We start from the raw sequence: 20,702 nt of genomic DNA on the forward strand, positions 1-20,702 counted from the left end.
TCACCATGACAGACACAGTGACTGGATTCTGACCACTCTCACGTGAGCCTGAATGTGGCCTCCCAGCTCTCAGCAGGACTCCGGGCAGCCATCACCAACATCAGATTGGGTGGGCAAGACCCTGCCTTGTCATTCTTTGGGGCAAACTGAAATTCCTTAAAGGCTTCCACTTTCTGAATCCCATAGGAATGGATCTGAGGGATGTGTGTGAATAGCAACTCTGAGGTAGCCACACAAAATTCCTCTTCAGGAAAATATCAGAAGGAGATGGACCAGGGCATGCCACCCAAAGTAATTGGGAAAAGGGAGGTGGTGCGATGGCTTTGCCTGGAGGCTCCTGCCACTGCCACCATCTAAGACCACAGGATGATTTACTCCTTCAAAGGCCTCACTCTTGAAACCCTGGGACTTCCCTTAACTTTTATTTCTGAAGCAGGAACCACCTCTCTCATTTTCCTGAACTGGGGGATCAGTCTCTCCTTTTTGGGAATCAGGTCTTCTGCCTGGACTACAGGATTTTTAGCATATGCTTTAGGTACTAACATGTTATGACTCAGAGAATTTGGAGTAGGTGCTCTTTCTAATAGGAGAGTTGAGAGCTGTTACCATATATGGGAAAGGCTGTTGGACAGAAAACACAGTGAGTTTATTGACCTACTAGGGACAAGGGTAGAAGGTCATTGAGAGGGTGATTATAATTCTGTATTTAGAAGGCATTAGTAATGCTTTGCATTCTCATGTGAAATAGTGGGTGTCTCGTCACTCCGGGTAGTCAGATATACAAGGTGTGCTGCAAGGGGCAGAGGACCGACTGCATCTGTGCCTCCATGTCAGTGTGCATGTGGGTCACCTGGAGCTCTTGTTGAACCCTACCTTCCCATCTGGTAGGCATGAGGTGAGCCTGAGACTTTGCATTTCCAACAAAGTACCCGGGTGATGCCTATGCTGGTGGCCTAGGGACCACACATGGAGTAGTGAGGGGTCAGTGATCTTTAAAGTACCTTCCAGTTTTAAAATTCCATTTACAGAAGAGAAACTAGAATTTTAGTAATGGTACTTAAAAGACACCCACTCACCTTTGGTGAGTCACATAAAGGCCTCTTCTGTCTCTTAAAAAATTCCCTCTGAACGCTGATTAAATTTTGACCAACACAGAATCCCTCACTCTGTCCCCTCGGTTGCATCAACTCTTTTTTTTCCCTTCAGACTTTCAAGCTTTTTTCATGTTAGTGTCCTCTAAAATTGTTTTTCCTTTATAGCTACTACCCTTGTTTATTCAGGCTTTGTACTGCATCTGCTCAGTCGCTCCTTCCTGCAGGCCCCAGACGGCTGAGGACGGCTGTCAGAACGTGGGGAGCCCGGGTTTGGTCTTAGTCAGTGCAGCCTTAGATTGTGAAAGACAGACTAACAGGCATCTGCTCAGGAAAGATTCACTCAGTAATCGCTTTTCAAATATATTCAGTAAGGAAGAGTAACAGTGCCATCCTTCCATACCTGAGAGATAGTTAAAGATAAAAGAAAGGACTTCTTTACATAGTGGGCAGTAAAGTGTTGAAATCCCATACCCAAGGGCTATGACCGTAGACCAGGGTTAGCAGGAACACCAGAGGAGTGAGCGGAAGCCAAGGGGTCAGAGAGGCTGGCATGAGGCTAACGCCAGATGTGTGTGCCCTTTTCCAGAGTACGTAACAAGTAACGGGATAAATACCATTCCTGTTCATGATGGGCAACAGATTCTGGCCCTCACACCTACTGTATCCTTAGCTAAGAAAAAAACAAACAAACTTGATTTGTGTCTTTTTCCTTCCCATTCTCCCTCAGAAGACCCCCATAGCTGACACATGGCTGCATTCAGGAGGAGGAGGAGGATGCTAAAGAGAAATAGGAAAGCCATAATCATGCTGGTTTTGAAGGGCTCATTATCACCATGTAGTAAATTTAAGAAGCAACCGTGCCAAGAGCAAAGCTGTGAAATATATCTAAATTTTTTTGAATAAACAAGCTACATGTTTGAAGATGTTGGGAAAACCAATGTGTTCACAGTTTGTGGTGTATAACATGGTTTTTTCTTTGCATGGTGAAGGTGAGGGGAAACTGGTATTTTAGCAATATTAATTTTTGCTGCCTAATTATAATTATAGTAATATAATTTTACTGTTTTTGTCCTGATACATTATTCTCTGAGAGAATTACTGTACTGTTTGAGGAAGAATCAAAACAGGTCTAAAATATCTAAGGGAGAAAAAACTCTCCAACTAAACCTTCCCCACTCTTTCCGGCCATTAAACTCCCCAAAAGGATTGGATTGCTTTTGCATTTGGTAGATAAAGAAGGTAAATAGTCCAGTTCAGCTGTGGTCAGGACCCTTCTCTCCTTAATGCCAGGGAAATGGGCTATTGTGGTTAATTGAATAGTCTCATTAACTGGGATTTACTATCCATTCTATATGTGAGGTATAACCAAAATGCAATAAAGGATAATCACCATTAACACTAAATTGAGCAAAATGTAATCTTTAGTGATTCAAAAGTTAGCTCATATCTCTGGATTGCCTCATGGCCATTGTAAACACTGCTAATTGTAGTAACCTTGGGCATATGAAAGAGGTAGGGGACCAGGCTAGATTCGCTGCAATCATTGTGAGTTGCTTTTTTCAATAACTTCCTTAAACATGTTTGTTTACTTTTATTTAACTCTCTCATAGAAGATACGGGTTGAATGCGCCCCAAACAATCCAGTTATTTTACCTGTAAAATCAACTGAATTCCTTGTAATCTGGTAATTCACAGGATATCTTGTCCAAGTCTCGTGTTAACTCCAAAGCTACAGCTAGTTTATTAAAAAGACCATATTTCACCAACTTTAGGTGCTTAAAAAGTCTCATCAGCTGTCGTGCTACTTATATTTGAAGACATAGACTTTTCATTGGTCAGTTTTGAGGCATAACGTACCGACCTAAAATTGGTCGTAGCTCATCTCGTGAGAACAAGTGTGACCCAAGGGAACTTAACTCACATGCTGTGATGTTAGGGCTCAATCTGTGTCATTTCCTTGTGAAATATGGGAGAAATGACACACTATAAATCCAAAACTCTCCCTGAGAAAGCACTTAAAGTGGATTGCATTCTCACAAACCGGGTTTTCAATTAGAAAGATTTGTGGAGGTGGCAGCATACTGCCAGCCAAGAGGGAGCTGTGAGGGCCTTGTGAATCCCAGCCTGGCCCAGGCTCTCCCAGAGACAGTGCGGAGGGCACCAGGAAGGGCCTGAGCTGCGCTTTCAGATGTGTAGGCAGAGCCTTGCCCAGTGCTCTGGAAGAATGTGTCTTCATAGAGGACATCACCGTATGTTCTTAATTTTTTCCAGATGTCTAGCTTTGAATTTATTAGTGTTTAGCTTATGGTAGATACTCTTTTTCTTTGACTTTAGCTATATTTTATATCCCAGGGTCTAAAACATCTTACATTGTGAAAATTCCCTGTTATGTCATGTTAATTATTTTTGTTTAGTGCAGTGTAGAAAAGCTGGATGTCATGCACAGCTGAATTTTTGAAGAGCTTGTTCATTTATTCACCTGTTCACTCCCCTGTATTTGTTTATGCATGCAGTGCTAGGGTCCAGGTTCTCCACAGTGGACAAAGAAGGCATGGAACCCACTTTCACGAAGCTTAGTTTACCTTTCTAGGAAAATTGATGCTAAAAGATAGCGCTTTTGGTCTCATCACCTCTTTTGCTACCAAAGAGGCTTTGTCCTTCCCCATGGGCTCTGGCAGGTCTCCAGACATTGTTTCACAAGCTCGGGCAGCCTAGGCTGCTGGTGTTTCATTCTATTGCATGGCCAGGTTCTTTCTGACTTTGGTGGTATCTTGTAAGCCTTTTCCCATTTGAGGTGCCTTGTAGGTTTGTTAAACCCAAAACATTTACCTTGATTTAATAGTTACCTTTTAATAGTTATTTTTAATTAACCAATTTTCTAATTGTTAAAAATGGTGATGTGCTAAATTTGTAATGTTAAATTTCTAAAACTATATGCTATGATATCAGAACGGAAGTCAGGTGTTTATAGTTGTGATCTTACAATGAGGTCTGTCCTTAAAGTCGGGTGTAGGAGTATGTGGCGAAAGTGAAGTCTTGCAGCCAGTCTTGGAATTTGAGTAGGGTTGTCACTGGTAAAGTATTTGAAAAGAATGGATTTGGGCAGAAGGGAGGGCAGGGGAGGGGGCTGTCTCTTAACCCTCAGTCCAACTGGGATCAAAAGGAGACATGGGTGAGCAGAGTAGGACAATCAGTGTGTATTAGAACGACAGTTCCTATTTATTGAGCATCTTCTGTGGGCCAAGTATGGTGCTTGACCTCACGCAATTGTATCTAATCATCAGGACAACTCTATGAGGTTGGTGTTATGTTCATTTTACAGATAAGGGCCCTGAGGCTTAGAGAAGTTAACAAATTAACCAAGGTTGCGTGTTCCAGGTAAACTGCCCACGTGACCAGTAGGTTATAGAACCAGATTTGATTCAGATGTGTCCTCCAGCACAGTCCTGAACATTAAAAATAATGTTTTCAAAAGGCAGTTTTTAGAAATACTTGGGTAACACTTGTCCATTGTAATGGTCCAAATAATACTATGTAAATGAAGTAAAATTATAGTCTCTTCCCTCTCTCTATAGTCATATTCCATAACCACAGTGGCCAATATGGTGTTCCTTTATTGCTTATGCAAACATGTACAAATATATAGGTGTATTATTTAAGGGATTGTGTTCTCGCTCCAACTCTCCCCAGCCAGGCTTCAAGTTTGGTAGCTCAAATCTGTCTGGTTGAGGATGCTTGTTCTGTGCCAATTGCCCTGGCTGATTTTGAAAGACACCTATGAAAGCAGAATCAAAAAACTCCCTTGGCAGCTTGTTCTGTTATTTAACTTTTGCTCTCAGAAACCTTCTTCCACTTCATTAACCTAGATAATTCTCCTGCAGTCTGAGTCATTTTGGTCTTGCTCTGCACATGGGGTCAATGGGGAGCAGCCAGTCACCCTATCAGGTGCAATTTCAACTGGGAGGATGTTGGAAACAACTGAATTTCTTTCACGTGCTTTTAAAAGCAGCTATCCAAGTCTAGAAGCAAATTCAGAATTAGACACATTGAAAGATTTTTTACTGTGACCTGTGCTTTTTAATTTTAAAATTTCATATCTTCTACAAAGGCATAAGCAGAATCCATTTTACATTAAAGTCGATTTCCTATTAGCATTTTTTTGTGTATAGCCACAGTTGATTTTCATCTCCTTAAAAACAAAACAACCCCAGAAACTGGTACTTCTAACATAGCAATCCTTTTAACCAGAAAATACAAAATAAACTGTATTCAATTTTGTGATCACAAAATATAGATTCCACCAGAGCTTGCCTATTATCAGGCCATGTTCTGAATACTTACATATGTGCTGTCATATAATCTTTAAACAAGTTCATTAGGCCTATATTTTTTAAATAAGAAAACTGAGTCACAGGTTATGTGTCTGTCCTACTCACCAGTGATTAAGCCCAGAGTGGTTTGGTTACAAGGTTGCCCTTAACCACTGTGCGTCACCAGACCTCAGATCACGTGACTTCAAGTCCAGTGTTTGGAACCCGCACGGCACCCAAACCGCTGGCGTGGGCAGCGGGAAGCCTGGCCCACCCACTCCCTCACTACCCAGGCAACCCAGCCTGCCTGTGGACTGTGTGCCTGGGACAGATTCTAAAGGATAGATTAAAAGATTAGGTTTTAGAGGTTAGATTTGTTTTGTTTGTGATAAAGTAGATTTGTGAACTTTAAATATATTCTTAATTTAAAATGTGTGGAATTATGAGGATCAAAAATAAATTTATCAAAATAAAAGATTGTTAAAAGATATTATTAATATATTGGCAAAACAAAATACAACATTTTTAAAATTAAAATATTCAGGGTAAACTGAACTATTACCACATAGAACAATGAGGTAGGTGTGTTGTTCTTGTTGTTTTTCCTCTTTTGTTTTATTTTTCTGAAGTTAACCGAACTGCAAAATCTGAAGGGACAGTCCCCTTACGACTTCTCTCCTTCCGACACCAATTGAAAGTTTGAGCGGCTTCCTCAAACTGCTCTCATGTTCCCTGATTTTCTAGACGGAGTCACAGAACTCACTAAAAGTTTTTATACTCTTGGGTTTGCCCTTTACAGAGAAAAGATGCAAATAGGAAATAGCCCAGGCAAGAGACACACCCAGCAGAGTGCAGACGGGGACCAACCACCGAGCTGCTGGCCGTCTTCCTGCCGTGGAGCTGCAGTGTCACTCGCTGTGGCCGTGCTGTGTGACAGGGTGCACAGAGGACTGCCAGACAGGGAGGCTCGCCCATGCTTTCTGTGTCCAGAGCTTTTACTGGGGCTCAATCACAAACTTCCTGTATGTAACCTTTCGTCACCAGCCTCTCCTGGAGCTCAAGTTAATACCTTTCGTCTCCAGTTCCTCTGGAGGTCAGCCTGATGTGGTGTGGCCCATAGCCCCCATCGTAAATCATGTTCCTGGACTGTCAGCGGTCAAGGCCCCCAGGCAGACAAAGACACTCCTGTCAGGCAGGATTGTCTGAGGGCCTGGAGATCACACCCCAGAAGCCCAGGGTAAAGGCCAGAGCTGTCTTTGGATCAGGTTAATCCTTCACTACACAGACATGCACAGTCTAAATAGTGTACTTCATCATCAGTAACACAGTATTGAATATTCTCTTTCTACCTGTTAAGTCAAACTGGTTAAAGGCTTTTGTGGAGCATTAGCACACACCCATGTATTTGTTTAATTTGGCAAGTTTTTATTTTTTTAATATTCAGGTTTCCATTTGATATATTGATCATTCAGTGGAAGAACTGCTTTTCAGTAAGTTAGCCATTTGGAGAATTGGTTTGGAGGCAAATTGATCTTCACTGAATAACTTAGACAGTAGTTCTCAGTATCTAGTGAGCGCCAGAGTCACCTGGATGGCCCATTGCAACACCGGCTGCTGGCCCACCCTGAGTTTCTGTCGGTCTGGGGCCCCAGCCCCAAGAATCTACAATGACTTCCTGGGCTATATACCGATGTTGCCAGCCCAGGAGCCACACTCTGAGAACCACTGAAACAGAGTGTGTGATATATGGCAGGAGAGAGGGATGAGATATGTCACTGATGTGGGGCAGAATAAAAGAAGAAAAGTTGGGAGACAAGGGTGCTACTGTCCATGCCCTGTTGGCAGAACGTTTGGGAGTGCCACACATTTCACGATAGCAGGGAGAGCCGAGGATGGAGAGAATGAGTTCAGTGAGTCTAAACACAGTCGCCCGAGCACAGCTGTGGGATTACATGGGACTCTGCATGTGAGGTGTGCAGTGCTGATGGCGTGTTACTGTACCTGGTGAGGCAGCAAAGTGATTTGCAGTGGCTTGTATGAATGAAGCTCTGTCAAAGCATTTCAAAATCCTGAATCAATATTTAACTTGTAAAACTTCTTTCCTAGTCTCTCTAGAACTTTGTCTTGTTCTCTCGCTTCTGAAGTCCCATAACTCTCTGCCTTCTCCTTTCTTTCCCTCCTCAGGCAATGTTCAGTCTTTGTATGGTGGAAAGTGGCGCTGACGAGGTGAACTTACACGGCGTCACCAGCCTTGGCTTAAAGCAGGCTCTGGAGTTTGCATACACAGGACAGGTATGGTACAAAATGTCAGCTAAGGGGCTGAACATTTTAACTGTATCTAATCAGAAGAGATTCCCCTTTTAAGTGTGAAATTTAGTTATTTTTCTTGTTATTCAGTTAGATGTTTTAAAAATTTTACATCTTTAATTCTATAACTGAACTATGGAAATGTAAGCAAAGCAGTATGATTTTAGGTATGACCCAAGGAACATGGTATTTTAATCTTAGCTCAGTGGCTTGCTGCTGTAATTTTAAAATATCCTAAAGAAGTATTGAATGGGAGTTTGCAAGAAAACTTGAGGTCTCATTGTTATCACTGAATCTCAGTGACTTGGTCATGGTTTTATGGGCTTGAAAGCAAGACCAAAAAAACACCTAAAACAAAAACAAAAACAAACTAAGCAAACAACTGGAACAGGAACAGAACCACAGAAATGGAGATCACATGGAGGGTTAGCAACAGGGGAGGAGGAGGAGAGAGGAGGAAAAGGTACAGAGAATAAGTAGCATAGATGGTAGGTAGAAAATATACAGGGGGAGGGCAAGAATAGTGTGGGAAATGTAGAAGCTAAAGAACTGATGACACATGGACATGAACTAAAGTGGGGGAATGTGGGTGGGAGAGGGTGTGCAGGGTGGAGGGGAATAAAGGGGGGAAATGGGACAACTGTAATAGCATAATCAATAAAATATATTTTTAAAAAATGTAAAGCCCCAAAGGCTAGGTCTAGCATCTTGGCACCCTGTCCTCCACACATATCTCAAAGTGAGGGTGTTAAGTAATAGATTAGAATGTGGTGGTTAGAACGCTAAAACTGCCCATTATTAAAACTGTAGGACTTACGGACCTCTCCAGAGAACATTGATCTCTCTCTCTCACTTTAATGAAAGAACAATAAGGACAACTAATGGAATACAGGAGGCACACATTGTATAGTTATCAGAGCAAATCAAAGCAAAGCTGCATAAAGACAATATAAATTCAGATCTGAAGCTTTGTGGTTCTTAACTAGTTTTATGTTAGTGAAACAAATATTTGTGTGTATTAGGACACACAAAACTTTCCTTTATAAATTATTTTTAATTGAGATGTAATTAGCATATCACATTGTTCTAGATTTAGGTGTACAACATAATGATTTGATATGTGTAAATATTATGAAGTGACTATTACAATAAGTTTAGTTAATATCCATCACCACACAGTTATAATTTTTTCCTATGATGAGGACTTTTAGTTCTGCTATGCTAGATCTTTTAAGTGCATGATGTGGTGTTGTTAACTGCAGCCTCTGTTATGTCCCCAGGACTTACTCATCTTATAACTGGAAGTGTGTACCTTTGGTCCACTTCACCCATTTTGCTCCCCTTCCTCCATTTCTATTTCAAAACTACACAACTAAATCAACACAGACATAAACTGGATGTTTATCCTCTTTCATAAAGTTTTGTTCTTCAATTCCAGCTATGTTCAGTGTCTTGTATGCCAAACTCAGGGCCTCTTCTTTTGATGGGTCCACATCCTGCTGAGGGGAGAGTTGTATGCGGAATCGCGTATCCTCACTGTGGTGGAAGGATACAGAATTGCATATCCTCACCATGATGGGAGGGTGCATAATTGCATATCCTCACTGCAAGGGGAGGTACAACAGGAACAGAATCCAAGATGCAGTGGGGACAAAAGGGAGGGTGTGGTCCATGGGGCCTGCCAGTGCAAACCATCCCAGAGAAGGCTGTATTTGCTGAAGAAAAATGGGAGTTTACTCTCCTACTAAATTTCCTTCTTTGGAGGCTTATTAAGTGTATGATATTATTCATTTCCTTTTCTAGAACTAGTAGAGTTTGAAAAATGTTTTGTAGACTAGTTGAGGCAACTCTGGCAGCTAAAATGAAAATAGCAGGTAGAAAAGGGAAAAAAAGCAAACATCCATCAAGTAGGAAGTGCAAAGGAGAGTAGAAAGAAGACGTAACAGGTTTAGCGTTAGCCCGGCCTGACTTCATGCCTCAGGGAATGAGGGAACAGTTATTGTTCACAGAGCTGCCGAAACATGTTCCTAGTGAAGGGAGTAAATAATGTGTTTTATGCTTTTTTGATGTACGGATGTAAAGAAAGATACCAACTCTAAACTGTGTCTTGTGCATCTTTCTCTCTTCACACCTGAATCAGTCACACCTGCACTTGCCCATCTCTAAAGCACGATCAGTCACCCATAGCTCACACCTCACTAACGTGTAAATGGGGATAGAATGGCAAATATTGTTTTTTTGATAAAGCAACCCAAGAAACTGGTTTCTGCACTGAGCTTCATTAACAGTGTTTTAAGCTCAGAGGCTACGGGCTACAGAGCATGTTCCATCATTAGTAAAGAAAAGGGCACAGGAGTTGCTGTGAAGGCCACTCAGGCACATGTTAGCGGCTGCCTCACTGTTTACCTTGATTGCTTTGTGGCTTCTTTCACAACATATGTAAGTTTAGCCTGCGGCACAAAGGTCTGTGAAATGTGAACTGAAAATAGCATAAGGGGAGCTGACTTTCTGAAAGGTGAGAAAACTGCCTGGGAAGAGGGAGAAAGTTTGCATAGGGCAGCCATATCCCATTGCCCAGGAGTCCTGTGCTCATATTCTACTCTTAGGAGGAGAAAGAAGGCCAAATGAGAAAAAATATATTTAGGTATCTGGTATAAGTGCTTAAAAAAATAGAAAGGCAAGTCCTAGGACCAGCCCGGGGGTTGCATTTATTCTGCCCAGGGACTTGTTCTTGACATGTGCTTCCACAGAAGGGAGACAAACCTGCCATGCTCAGGGATAACGCAGCCTTCCAGCTGTGTGCTGAGGGGACAGCAGGGCTGACCTTTCACGGAGCACCTTCTGCCAGAGCTGGGGGACTGCCCCGAGCGCTTTGTGTGCTGCTCGACCTAATCTTCTGGACAGCTCTGAGGACAGCAGTGGTCCCACTGTAAAGACAACAAGCCAGGAGGGTGCAGTGGATGACTAAGGTCATGTGCCCCGTGTCTGTTGGCCCTCAGAGTCAAACTCAGTCCTCTGAATTCAAAGCCAATGCCTTCTTAGTGTCCTACATCATTAAGAAGATGTTAAGCCAGACTGGGCTGTACTGTGGTGAAGGAGCAGGGGAAGTGTTTGGACATGGAGAAAGGACTCTTCTGAGGGTTCTCTCACCCGGGGGCCTTTCCAACTCTCAGCCCACAGGGCTCTGATTGCTGCCCCTGTACTTGACATCCGGTGAGTCTTTGCTGCAGTTTGGGAGTTCATATAGTGTGTCTTGGACAATACCTATAGCAGTTTCATTTCTTAAATGCCAAAATGACTTTATATTAACCTGTTTTTCCTTTGAGACGTAGACACAGATGATAGCAGAAACTGACATTGTAGTATACTTAGGAAATGCAAAAAGCTGCTTTCTCTTCCTATGACATTGAAATTAATATTAAGCAAAGCATTTGCAACATGCAAGTGTGAATAAATTAATAGTTTTTCAGTTTCTGAATTGTTATTTACCATTGTGAACACTATACATTAGACTTAAAAACTTGGGATAACATTGAATTTACATACCTGTAGCTATTTCTGCTGTCAGCTGATTATACCTTTATTCAGTTGTAGTAATCACAGTATCAGATGTAAGTATTTTAAGTCTGGAAATTATTGCTGTCTTGGGAGAGAAATTGGAAGTACAGAGTGGGTGTGATGAGTGAATGTCGTCGGTGTAACAAGATGTGTGCGTGTTCCTCTTATACACTGCTCTAAAGCCTAGCTTTCTTAAAATTGGTCACAGGGTTCATCCAGGAAGTTTTAAAGAAAAAGCAGACTTCCTCTAATGCTAATACAAGCTCTAAAAATGCATGCACTTTTTTTTTTTAAACCAAGGAGCTTACACAGGACTGAACAAGCACGTGCTCTAATCCTTCACACTGACTAGAGACGTGCCCTTGCTGTGGGCACACCCTGCTGAGGACACAGCTTGAGCAGAGCCCAGGATGCACCGCAGCCCCATGGTGCCCTTGCATGGACAAACAGAGCAGAACCAGCCATGGAGGGTGGAGGAGCCAGGCTGCATTGGAGGCTCTTTTCTAGGCTGTCCCTGGGAGTCGGGTCAAAAGCAAATGGTGTGATGTAAACTGTCACTGGGAGATCTGCCTGAGGGAGAAAGGTGAACTTTAAACCACCCACAAGCTCTCACTCTGATGGGCAATAGGACTCTGTCACCGTGTCTCTGTCAATCTCCTCACTTTCCAATTGTGGCCAAGAATTAATTTGTGTTTGAGACCAGTCCTGAGTAGAAGAGACGTGAGGAAGGAGGGGGCAGAAGGGATTCTAATGGAGGTGTTGCCTGAGAGGAGAAATCCCAGTCCAAACCAGACGAGAGGTCAGCCTCCCAGGAGCAAGCAGGTGTTGCTAAGAAAGCCCGGCCAGAATGCAAGGAGCAGTCATACCGAGACGCCTCTCTCAGAACAGTGCTGTTCTGAACTTGGAAGGACTTCCGGCCCCCAGGGTCTTGGAACAAAGCTCTAGGGGTTTGAGTTACTGGACCGAACTTGGAAGCCAGTAGGACTGAGAACCACAATGAAGCTCACTGTTTCACACTCTGGCTATGCTGGTGGCAAGAAGGATAAACTATATGCCAAGCACTGTGCTGAATACCTTCTATATGAAACCTAGTTAGCTTCCTCTCATTCCAGAGAAGTGTCCTCTGGTTCTGTCCCTTATAGCCTGTGAGAGATTCCCAAAACCCAGTCAAGAGAGAAACTGTGTGCCAAATGGTAATGACATCTGTAGTCCTCTTTAAAATTGCCCATGTCCAGGGGCTGCTGCCTTTGTCAGCCATGGCTAACTGTGTCCTCTATGGCATCTGAAGAAAAATGATTGTTTGGTATCTCTGTTCACCTGCTTCTCTTTTCATTATCTGAGTACTCCAGCCCCTGGCATTTCCATATCATGGCAGAACCAACTCTGTGGGGACCCTCATCCTAATGATCTTTCCCTGATCCAGAGAGTACTTTAGGGCCACTTTGCCAGGGACACTGTGTGTAACCATTACTATTACTGTCTTGAAGCCTTTGGAAATCTACACAAGTATGATACTCTACTAAGTGAAAACAACTTTTTTTTTCCAGCTATATTGTGGTCATGTAAAAATACTCATGAAATCCAAAACTAAAGGAATCCATCCCTAAATTTTCATGGTCTTTAATAGTAAGTTTGTCTTCCCGATTCGCATTTGATTCCTTGATATGTTCACGTGGTATTTTTTTTTATCTCTCCCTGATAAGGCAGAGACTGTAGCATTACATCTTGATGATCATTGAAACTGCATTCTCCAGAACAGAAATGCTTTTCTCTGGAGACCTGAGCATCAAGCTGAGTGACAGGAATCTTAATTAGAACTGCCTTCCCGTGGACCATCCCTTCAGGGATGGATGTGTCACTTTGCATGGAAAAAGTCCCTATCAGATTGACTTAAAAACATAACCTGCTTGAAATAAATGGTTGACATGGAACATATCTGGGAGGAATTTTTCTTAAATGCTTTCCTTGGGAGCAGTGTTAGGAGTCTGTGAATACGTTAGCTGCCAAGGCCTTTCTTCACCAGGCAGAACCGCAGACGCTTGGCAAAAGGCCCCAGGGCACCTGCTCTGTGCCCCAGGCTCCAGAGGGAACGGTTTAAAATCTACATTCGAAGGAAGAATATTGAGACTTGTGCAAAAAGTGCTCATTTCCTCCTCACCTTAATTCTCATCAGAGATGTGCCAGAGCCTGTAGCTGGACTGTTGACGCCGAAAGCTTGAGAAGAGTGAAGTGAAGGGAAGAAGTGTGAATTTCATCAGTGACTTTTTGCTTTCTTAGATCCTTTGAAACTCCCCATTGTTTGCCTTTAGAGAGATTTTCTTTTTTCAGTGGGTTTTTTGAAACAAACAAGCAAGCAGATGTGTGTGCTTACTGTTTGGGGGTGAAGATGTTACACATTCCCATGTGTAGTTTCATAGAACGTGTTGGCCAACGTGACAGACAAGAACCTTACGCCAAATGGAATTTTCATGGCTCCCAAGATGTCAGGTATAATAAGCCTGTGGCATGGCTTGGTGGTCAGAAGTGGAAAGGACAGATTGGGGACCTAGTTGTTTATTGTGAAAAAATGAGAAGTGAGATTTTAGAAGCCCATGTGCAGACTAACCCCTCAGAAGCCTGCTTTTCTCCAAGGAGGACCCAATACCAGCATCACTGGTCCCAAAGCCTGTGGTTCCTCATGGAGAACAGTTGATCCAGACAAAGTAAAGCACGTGGGAGGGCTCCTACCCGTAGAGCAGGAGCTGTTCTGAATGACCGTCTCTACGCCCTGCTGACCGGTGCCCCCTTGTTAAATCTGTGGTGCTGTGTGGTCGCAGCTTACCCAGGGTGTAGTTCACACTGCAGGAATTGAGAAAGCTATTTGCTGAGCCACTGTTGGACAAGAACTTTTTAAACCTTCCTTAGAATAGAATTCTTGAGCCCTCTGCTGGAAGCGTTTAGTATTTGTATGAAGTAGTAGTGTATGGGAGTTTCACAGTTCTAATTAAAAGATATTTAAAAAGCAAACCAACTTATAGCAAAACCATATGGGTTTTGTGGTCATTTTCAAGATAAAAAAACATAACTGGCCAAACAATTTTTGAGATTTATATTTCAAATAGATATTTATTTGAGTAAAATAATGATGTAAACATTCAAATGAATGACTAATTCCAGTGCACTGAATGCCCTAATTTGTGAACGTTTTATTTCCTTTGGGTACTTCACAAAAACCATCCATTTATAGTTTACTCTCAAGCTGAGATCAATTAATTCATCAAGTACTTAATGAGCACCTGCTATGAAGTTAGGGATGTATTGATGAAAAAAATGCACAGGGAATGTTTTCTCAGTGAATGGACTTACGAGACCAACACAACATTGCCTTTATTGGAAATGGATTACCAGGGGCCTGCATTATTTGTGTATGGAGCGTAATGAAGTACCTGAGGATGTTCAGTGCTCCAGAATTACACTAGTTCAGGTAAGAGATTGAGCCTTAGTACTTAGTACTTCATAGAGTACCACAGGAAAAAGAGAAGGTTACTTTGCATTTTACCTTGCAGGGAACAAAAATAGCCATTTCGTATACGGTAATGGAATAGACATCGTTCCTGAAAAACTGATCATAGCCATGCATCCTTACTCTAGCACGTGTTTGTCAGGGTGGGAACCCTTTGGCACAGCCCGAAGAGCATAGCAGTGGTTTTAGGGAGAGACAAGCTTGTTTCCAGCCTGTGGAGACTTTGGAAAAGGATTGGTTGACTCCCACGGTAAATATCTGCTCTGCTGATCATTCCTGAAAAAGTTACTATTTTCACTGCAAATTCATTTTTCTAAATCTCAGATGGACGCCCTTTCTTTCCAGGTGATATTAATTCATTTTCCTAGTGAATTTGCCTTCATCCTCTCCCTGGTAAACGTCTCATTTCTTCTCCTCTCTTCTCAAACCCTACTCTCCACCTGTTACCCTACCTCCAGTACACATTCCACAAGTAAAACTCACTTTCCACTGAGAAAACAGATGTAGACAGGAAGACCAGCTTTCACCATGGAGTCCCCAAACTGCCCTGTTTCTGTGCACTTTCTTCTATTCTCATCTTTTACGGTGGAAAAAGTTAAGCTCCGGATCCCAGTCCCTCTTACCTGTCAGTGTTCAGTCCTGTGATCCTTGGTTCTCCCTCTTCTGTCGTCAGTTTTTCCTTCTCCACCGAAACATTCCTACCAGCACATAAATGTGCTCTAGTGCTTATCTTCCTGACTCCCTTTCTTGTTCTTTTATCCTCCCTCAGCTGCCATTTCTTTCTCTGCTTCCCTTCACAGCAGCTTTTAGGAAAAGAGTTGTGTATATATATATATATATATATATATATATATATATATATATATATATATATGTGTGTGTGTGTGTGTGTGTGTGTGTGTGTGTGTGTGTGTGTATGTATATATGTATATACATATGTATATACATATATATGTGTATATATGTATATATGTATATATGTATATATATACACACACACACATATATATGTGTGTATACACACACACACACACACACACACACACACACACATATATATTCATTATTTATTTCTTTTTCCACTTGCCACGTGGGAGGCTTCCATCTTCAGCATTCCAGTTAAACTAGTTTTTGCCTGTCACAGATGCTGCTAAAGCAGTTAACTAGTGTCATTGTGGCCTCTCAGCTTCATTCGGCCCAGCCAGCCTGCCTCTCCACACTCTGTGGGCTCAGTCCTATGCCTCCCAGCTCCTTTCCGCATCATTCCTTCCCAGGGGTCTTTTCTTGCTTCTTCTGCCTTCTACTGGCTCTGAATTCTTCATGTGTCAGGATCCTCCTGTTTAGTCTAACCAGCTGCCTTGGAAGTGTCATCTGGACTCACATTATTTGGTACAGTCTTATGCTATTGGATGCCACCCCTACCTCCACTCCAGACCATGAGTCAGCAGGTGTTTTCTGTGAAGGGCCAGATGGTAGTCAATGCAGGCTTTTAAGCCATAGAAAGCTCTGTTATAACTACTTAGTTTTGCTCTTGTAGCATGAAAACACCCAGAAACAAATACCTAAAGTGAAGGAGCATGGCTTTATTCCAATGAAACTTTATTTGTGAATACTAACATTTGAATTTCACTTTTTCACATATCACAACATATTTATCTTTGGGGGTTTTCCCAAATACTTAAAAATGGAAAAGCCATACTTAGACATTTGCAATTAAAAGTGAATTACTTAGGAATAAATCTAACAATTTAGGAACAAGATCTACATGAGGAAAATTATTGAAGTCTGATAGAAGAAATAAAGAAGAACTAAATAAATGGAGAAATAGTTCCTATTTATGGGTAGAAAGACTCAATATAGTTGAATTCTTCCCCAGTCAATCATTGCATTCCTAATTGTAATCCCAGTATGTTATTTTGTGGATATCAACAAACTCATTCTAAAATTTATATGGAGAGGGAAAAGCTAGAGTAGTCAAAACAATGTTGAAAGGAAGCAAAGTCAAAGGACTTATAATTCCTGACTTCAAGACTTACTATATATAAAGCAACAATATTCAAGACAGTGTGGTATTATTGAAGGAGTAGACAGTAGAATAGAGAGCTCCAAAACAGACCCATGTAAATTTTACCAGCTGACCTTTGATAAAGGGACAAAGTCTGTACAATGGAGCAAAGATAGTCTTTTCAACAAATGGTGCTAGAACAACTGGACATCCTCATGCAAGAAAAAAAAAGAAAGAAAAACAATCTAAACATAGACTTTACATCCTTCACACACAAACAGAACTCAAAATGGAACACAGGCCCATGTTGAAATGCAAAACTATAAAACTCCTAGAAAATAACACAGGAGAGAACCTGCACAACCTTGGGTATAGTCATGACTTTTTAGGTAGAACACCAGAGGCGTGACCTATGAAAGAAATGAATGATAAGGTGGACTTCAATTATTCAAAATTAAAAACTACTCTCCAAGATTCAATGCCAACAAAATGGGAACATAAACCAGCAGCTGGGAGAAAATATTTTCAAAAGACACCTCGTAAAACTAAATATATATTTTATCATACAGTCTAGCAATCACACTCCTTGGCACTTGCCAGAAGGTGTTGCAAACTTAATGACCACACAAGAACCTGCACGTGAATATTTATAACGCTTTATTTATAATTGCCAAAATATGTCCTCTAGAGGTGAATTGATAAACTGTGGTACATTTAGACAATGAAATATTATTTAGCACTAAAAATAAATGTGCTATCAAGCTATGATAAGACATAAAGGAATCTTAAATACATACTACCAAATAAAAGAAGCCCATGTGAAAAGTCTATATACTTGGGATTCCAGCTGTATGCCACTCTGGAAAAGGTGTCACTAGGGAGACGGTAAAAGGTCAGTGGTCATCAGATGCTGAGGGGAGGAAGCGATGATGGGACAGAGTCCGGAGGATTTGTGGGGCAGTGAAAATAGTCTGTGTGACAATCTGATGGTGACCGCCTGCCATTTTATGTTTATCCAAACCTGGCGTCAGAAGTGAATGCTAATGTAAGTTATGGACTTTGGGTGGTAATGATGAATCACTGCAGGTTCATCCATTGTAACAACTGTGCCCTCTGGTGGGGGATGTAGACAATGGGGTGGGGTGCGGGCGGGATATGGGATTCTGTGCACTTTCTGCTCAAGTTTTTGTGAACCTAAAAGTGCTCTAACAAGTCAGTCTACTAATAAAAATACCAGATTTTTAAAAATGCAAGTAAAACAATTTTCTTAAACTATTCTTAGTTCATAGGCCATACAAAAATATCTAATAGGAATCTTTGGTCTGGGGCTTACAGTTTGCCAACTGTACTCATATTTTTCAGCCTATCTGATAACTCTAATTGGTAAGCCAAAAGGCATCACAAGCTTAACATATTCCCAAATGGAAATCTTGCTCTTCCCTGTGAACCTGTTTCTTCCTTTGTTTTACTTTTGTCAGTTGATGGCACTGCACTGTCAGTTTGGTCTAGCTGCTTGACCAAAACCTTGACTCTGAGGACCAGGCACCAAGGACACTTGTGTTCATATGCACAGTGCCAGGAAGGCTCCTGGGTGCACTGTAGGCAGTCAGAAAAGATTGGCTAGTGAATGGGTGACTTTCTTTGCCTTTGGCTTCTTCATTTGCCACATGGGGATATATTTACTTTGCAGGAGTGAGGAGTAGGGGAGGGCATTAAGAAGGAGAGATAACATATATGAAATGACCTCATGTGTACCTGACATGTAGCAGGCAGTGTGTAGATACTAGAAATAGGGGTCATTATTTGTGAAGTAGATGTGTTTTTTCAAGGAATTAAGAACAACAGAATAATAATAGCAGCTACATTTTTTTTTACCCTGTAAAACGTGCCAGATGTTTTTCTAAGAATTTGTCTGGGTTATCTCATTTTATCCTTATGTAGACCCTGTAGAAACAGTCATCAATTCTGTGCCACGATGCCATCACCAAACATGCAGTGACTTGTCCGAGTTCCTACCATGGACCCTAGAGCCATAGTTTCACCTCCATTCCTTATAAAGTAAGCACAAGGAATTCCCCAAATGACATTGGATATTAATGATATAATTTTTCATATGAGAGTTATTCACAGCTTCCTTCCATGAAATGGAGCATCGTCAGCCAAGTGCTTCCACAGTGTCCTGCGTCTGTTGCTACCTTAGCATGAATTGTACCACAGTGCCATCGCTCCATTTGGCGCTTTGCTTCTGCCCTTGCTGTAGCACTCATCATGCACAGTAGCAGCCACCCACAAATGAGCACTGGCCTCAGCCCTCTTCATTCTTTCATAGACCTTCCATCTCTGGATGCCAGTGTTTTAAAGCCATGTTTCTTCCTTGGCCATGCTAGCGTTGTAAGAAACTAACTCTGCGTGGAGAAGCCCAGTTCATTAGTAAAGCTATGCTGGATAAAGTCTCCCATGTTCCTCACACTTGAAAGAGCACTAGTTATAAAAGTAAGACTTACAATTAATTTACCTGTTTTATAACCTGTAATGACCATCATGTTTCCTTATATTTAATTACTGGAACTGTTTCTTTCTCTTAGAGTTCAACACTATGAAAAATTTGTTCTGCTTTCTGTAATAACAGGGTATTTTAATGTAATGCAAGTATATACAATTTATCTTTACATTTTGCTAGAAATATATTTTGTTAATTTAAACATAATGAAGAAAATTATGTTGGAAATGACTAACAGACAGAACTATTAATCTCAGAGCTTTGAAATGCCAAAAATCACATGAATGGAAAAGGAGCCCAAAAAGTAGGGTTTGCCCATAAAATGTGAAAGAACCAAGTGTCTTCACGTAAAGAATTACTTTGCACCTACAGGAAACGAGGTACAAACTTTGAGGTGCAAACCACTGTAAACCTCAGACCAAATATTCCTATTAGATATTTTTGTATGGCCTTTGAACTAAGAATAGTTTAAGCAAACCCCAGACTCACTCCACCAGCACCCTGTGGCAATTGCTGTCTTGGCACCAATCACACCACAACTAATAAGTCTGTTTGACTTTTTTCTTGTCCCTTTACTCAAGCGCCTAGCTAGAGTAGTTAATCTGTCATCCTCACACATGTTCTAAAATAGGATTGGAAGAACCAATTTCAATAGCAACATCTATAGACTGGAAAATCCTTTAAATTGCATGAATGATAATAAATTAGATTTTTGTAGGACAGCGTGTACGTTTCCCGGGAATGTGATATTAGAGTCCTTGTCTATTCTAAGGTTTCTTCTCAGCGTCTTCGAGAAGGCTATACTTCTGCAACCTGAATGTAGCCTTAGAAATTTCAAATGAAGCAAATGGTCCTATGTCCACATGTGAAGGAAAATAACAGAACCTCAAAGTGGTCTCTAGACCTTTCTTTATGTTTAACTAGGGTATTTTAATTATTGTTTTACCTTTGTTGTTTTAAACATTCTTTAAAAATATTCTGAGAAACTTGGTTTTCTCTTTTTTTCATGTTCTAATGGATGGAAAGTTTATTGCTTTTTCATGAATTGAAAATAAAATAGTACTTTTAAATGTTTGACATTAAGATCTTTGAGAAATTTGTACAGGGGTACTATGATGGGAAGAAAGCCACCTGACAAATTTTTTAACTTAAGATATCAATAATCAAGGCACAGATTGATACATACCGCTCTGAACCCGACGCTTACCTTCATTTGGATACGTTGTCACAACTGTTAGTTGAAATGTTTCCCACGCCCTTTTTAACACCTTTGATTGGGTAACACCTTTGATTGAGTAGTCCTTGATGAGGATTCACTGTGACCAGGATCCCCTACGAAGGCTTTCGACAACTTTTCACATTTCCCTCAGGAACTGTATTTTTCAAGCCTGTGAATTTCAATAAATAATCCTAGAGATGCTCTTCC

General features: G+C 41.3%; 1 protein-coding gene across 1 annotated transcript in view; it reads left to right on the forward strand.

Moving 5' to 3' along the window:
- Positions 1–20,702, forward strand: part of KLHL32 (kelch like family member 32) — a 184,603-nt gene that overhangs the window by 64,870 nt on the left and 99,031 nt on the right. Inside the window, exon 4 of the mRNA XM_045843238.1 lies at positions 7,589–7,696. Within this exon, the coding sequence (XP_045699194.1) occupies positions 7,589–7,696 (108 nt within the window). The remainder of the gene's footprint in view (positions 1–7,588; positions 7,697–20,702) is intronic.

Source organism: Phyllostomus hastatus, unplaced genomic scaffold (assembly GCF_019186645.2).
Source record: "Phyllostomus hastatus isolate PE091 unplaced genomic scaffold, TTU_PhHast_1.1 phas_contig_40, whole genome shotgun sequence".
Taxonomy (NCBI): Eukaryota; Metazoa; Chordata; class Mammalia; order Chiroptera; family Phyllostomidae; genus Phyllostomus; species Phyllostomus hastatus.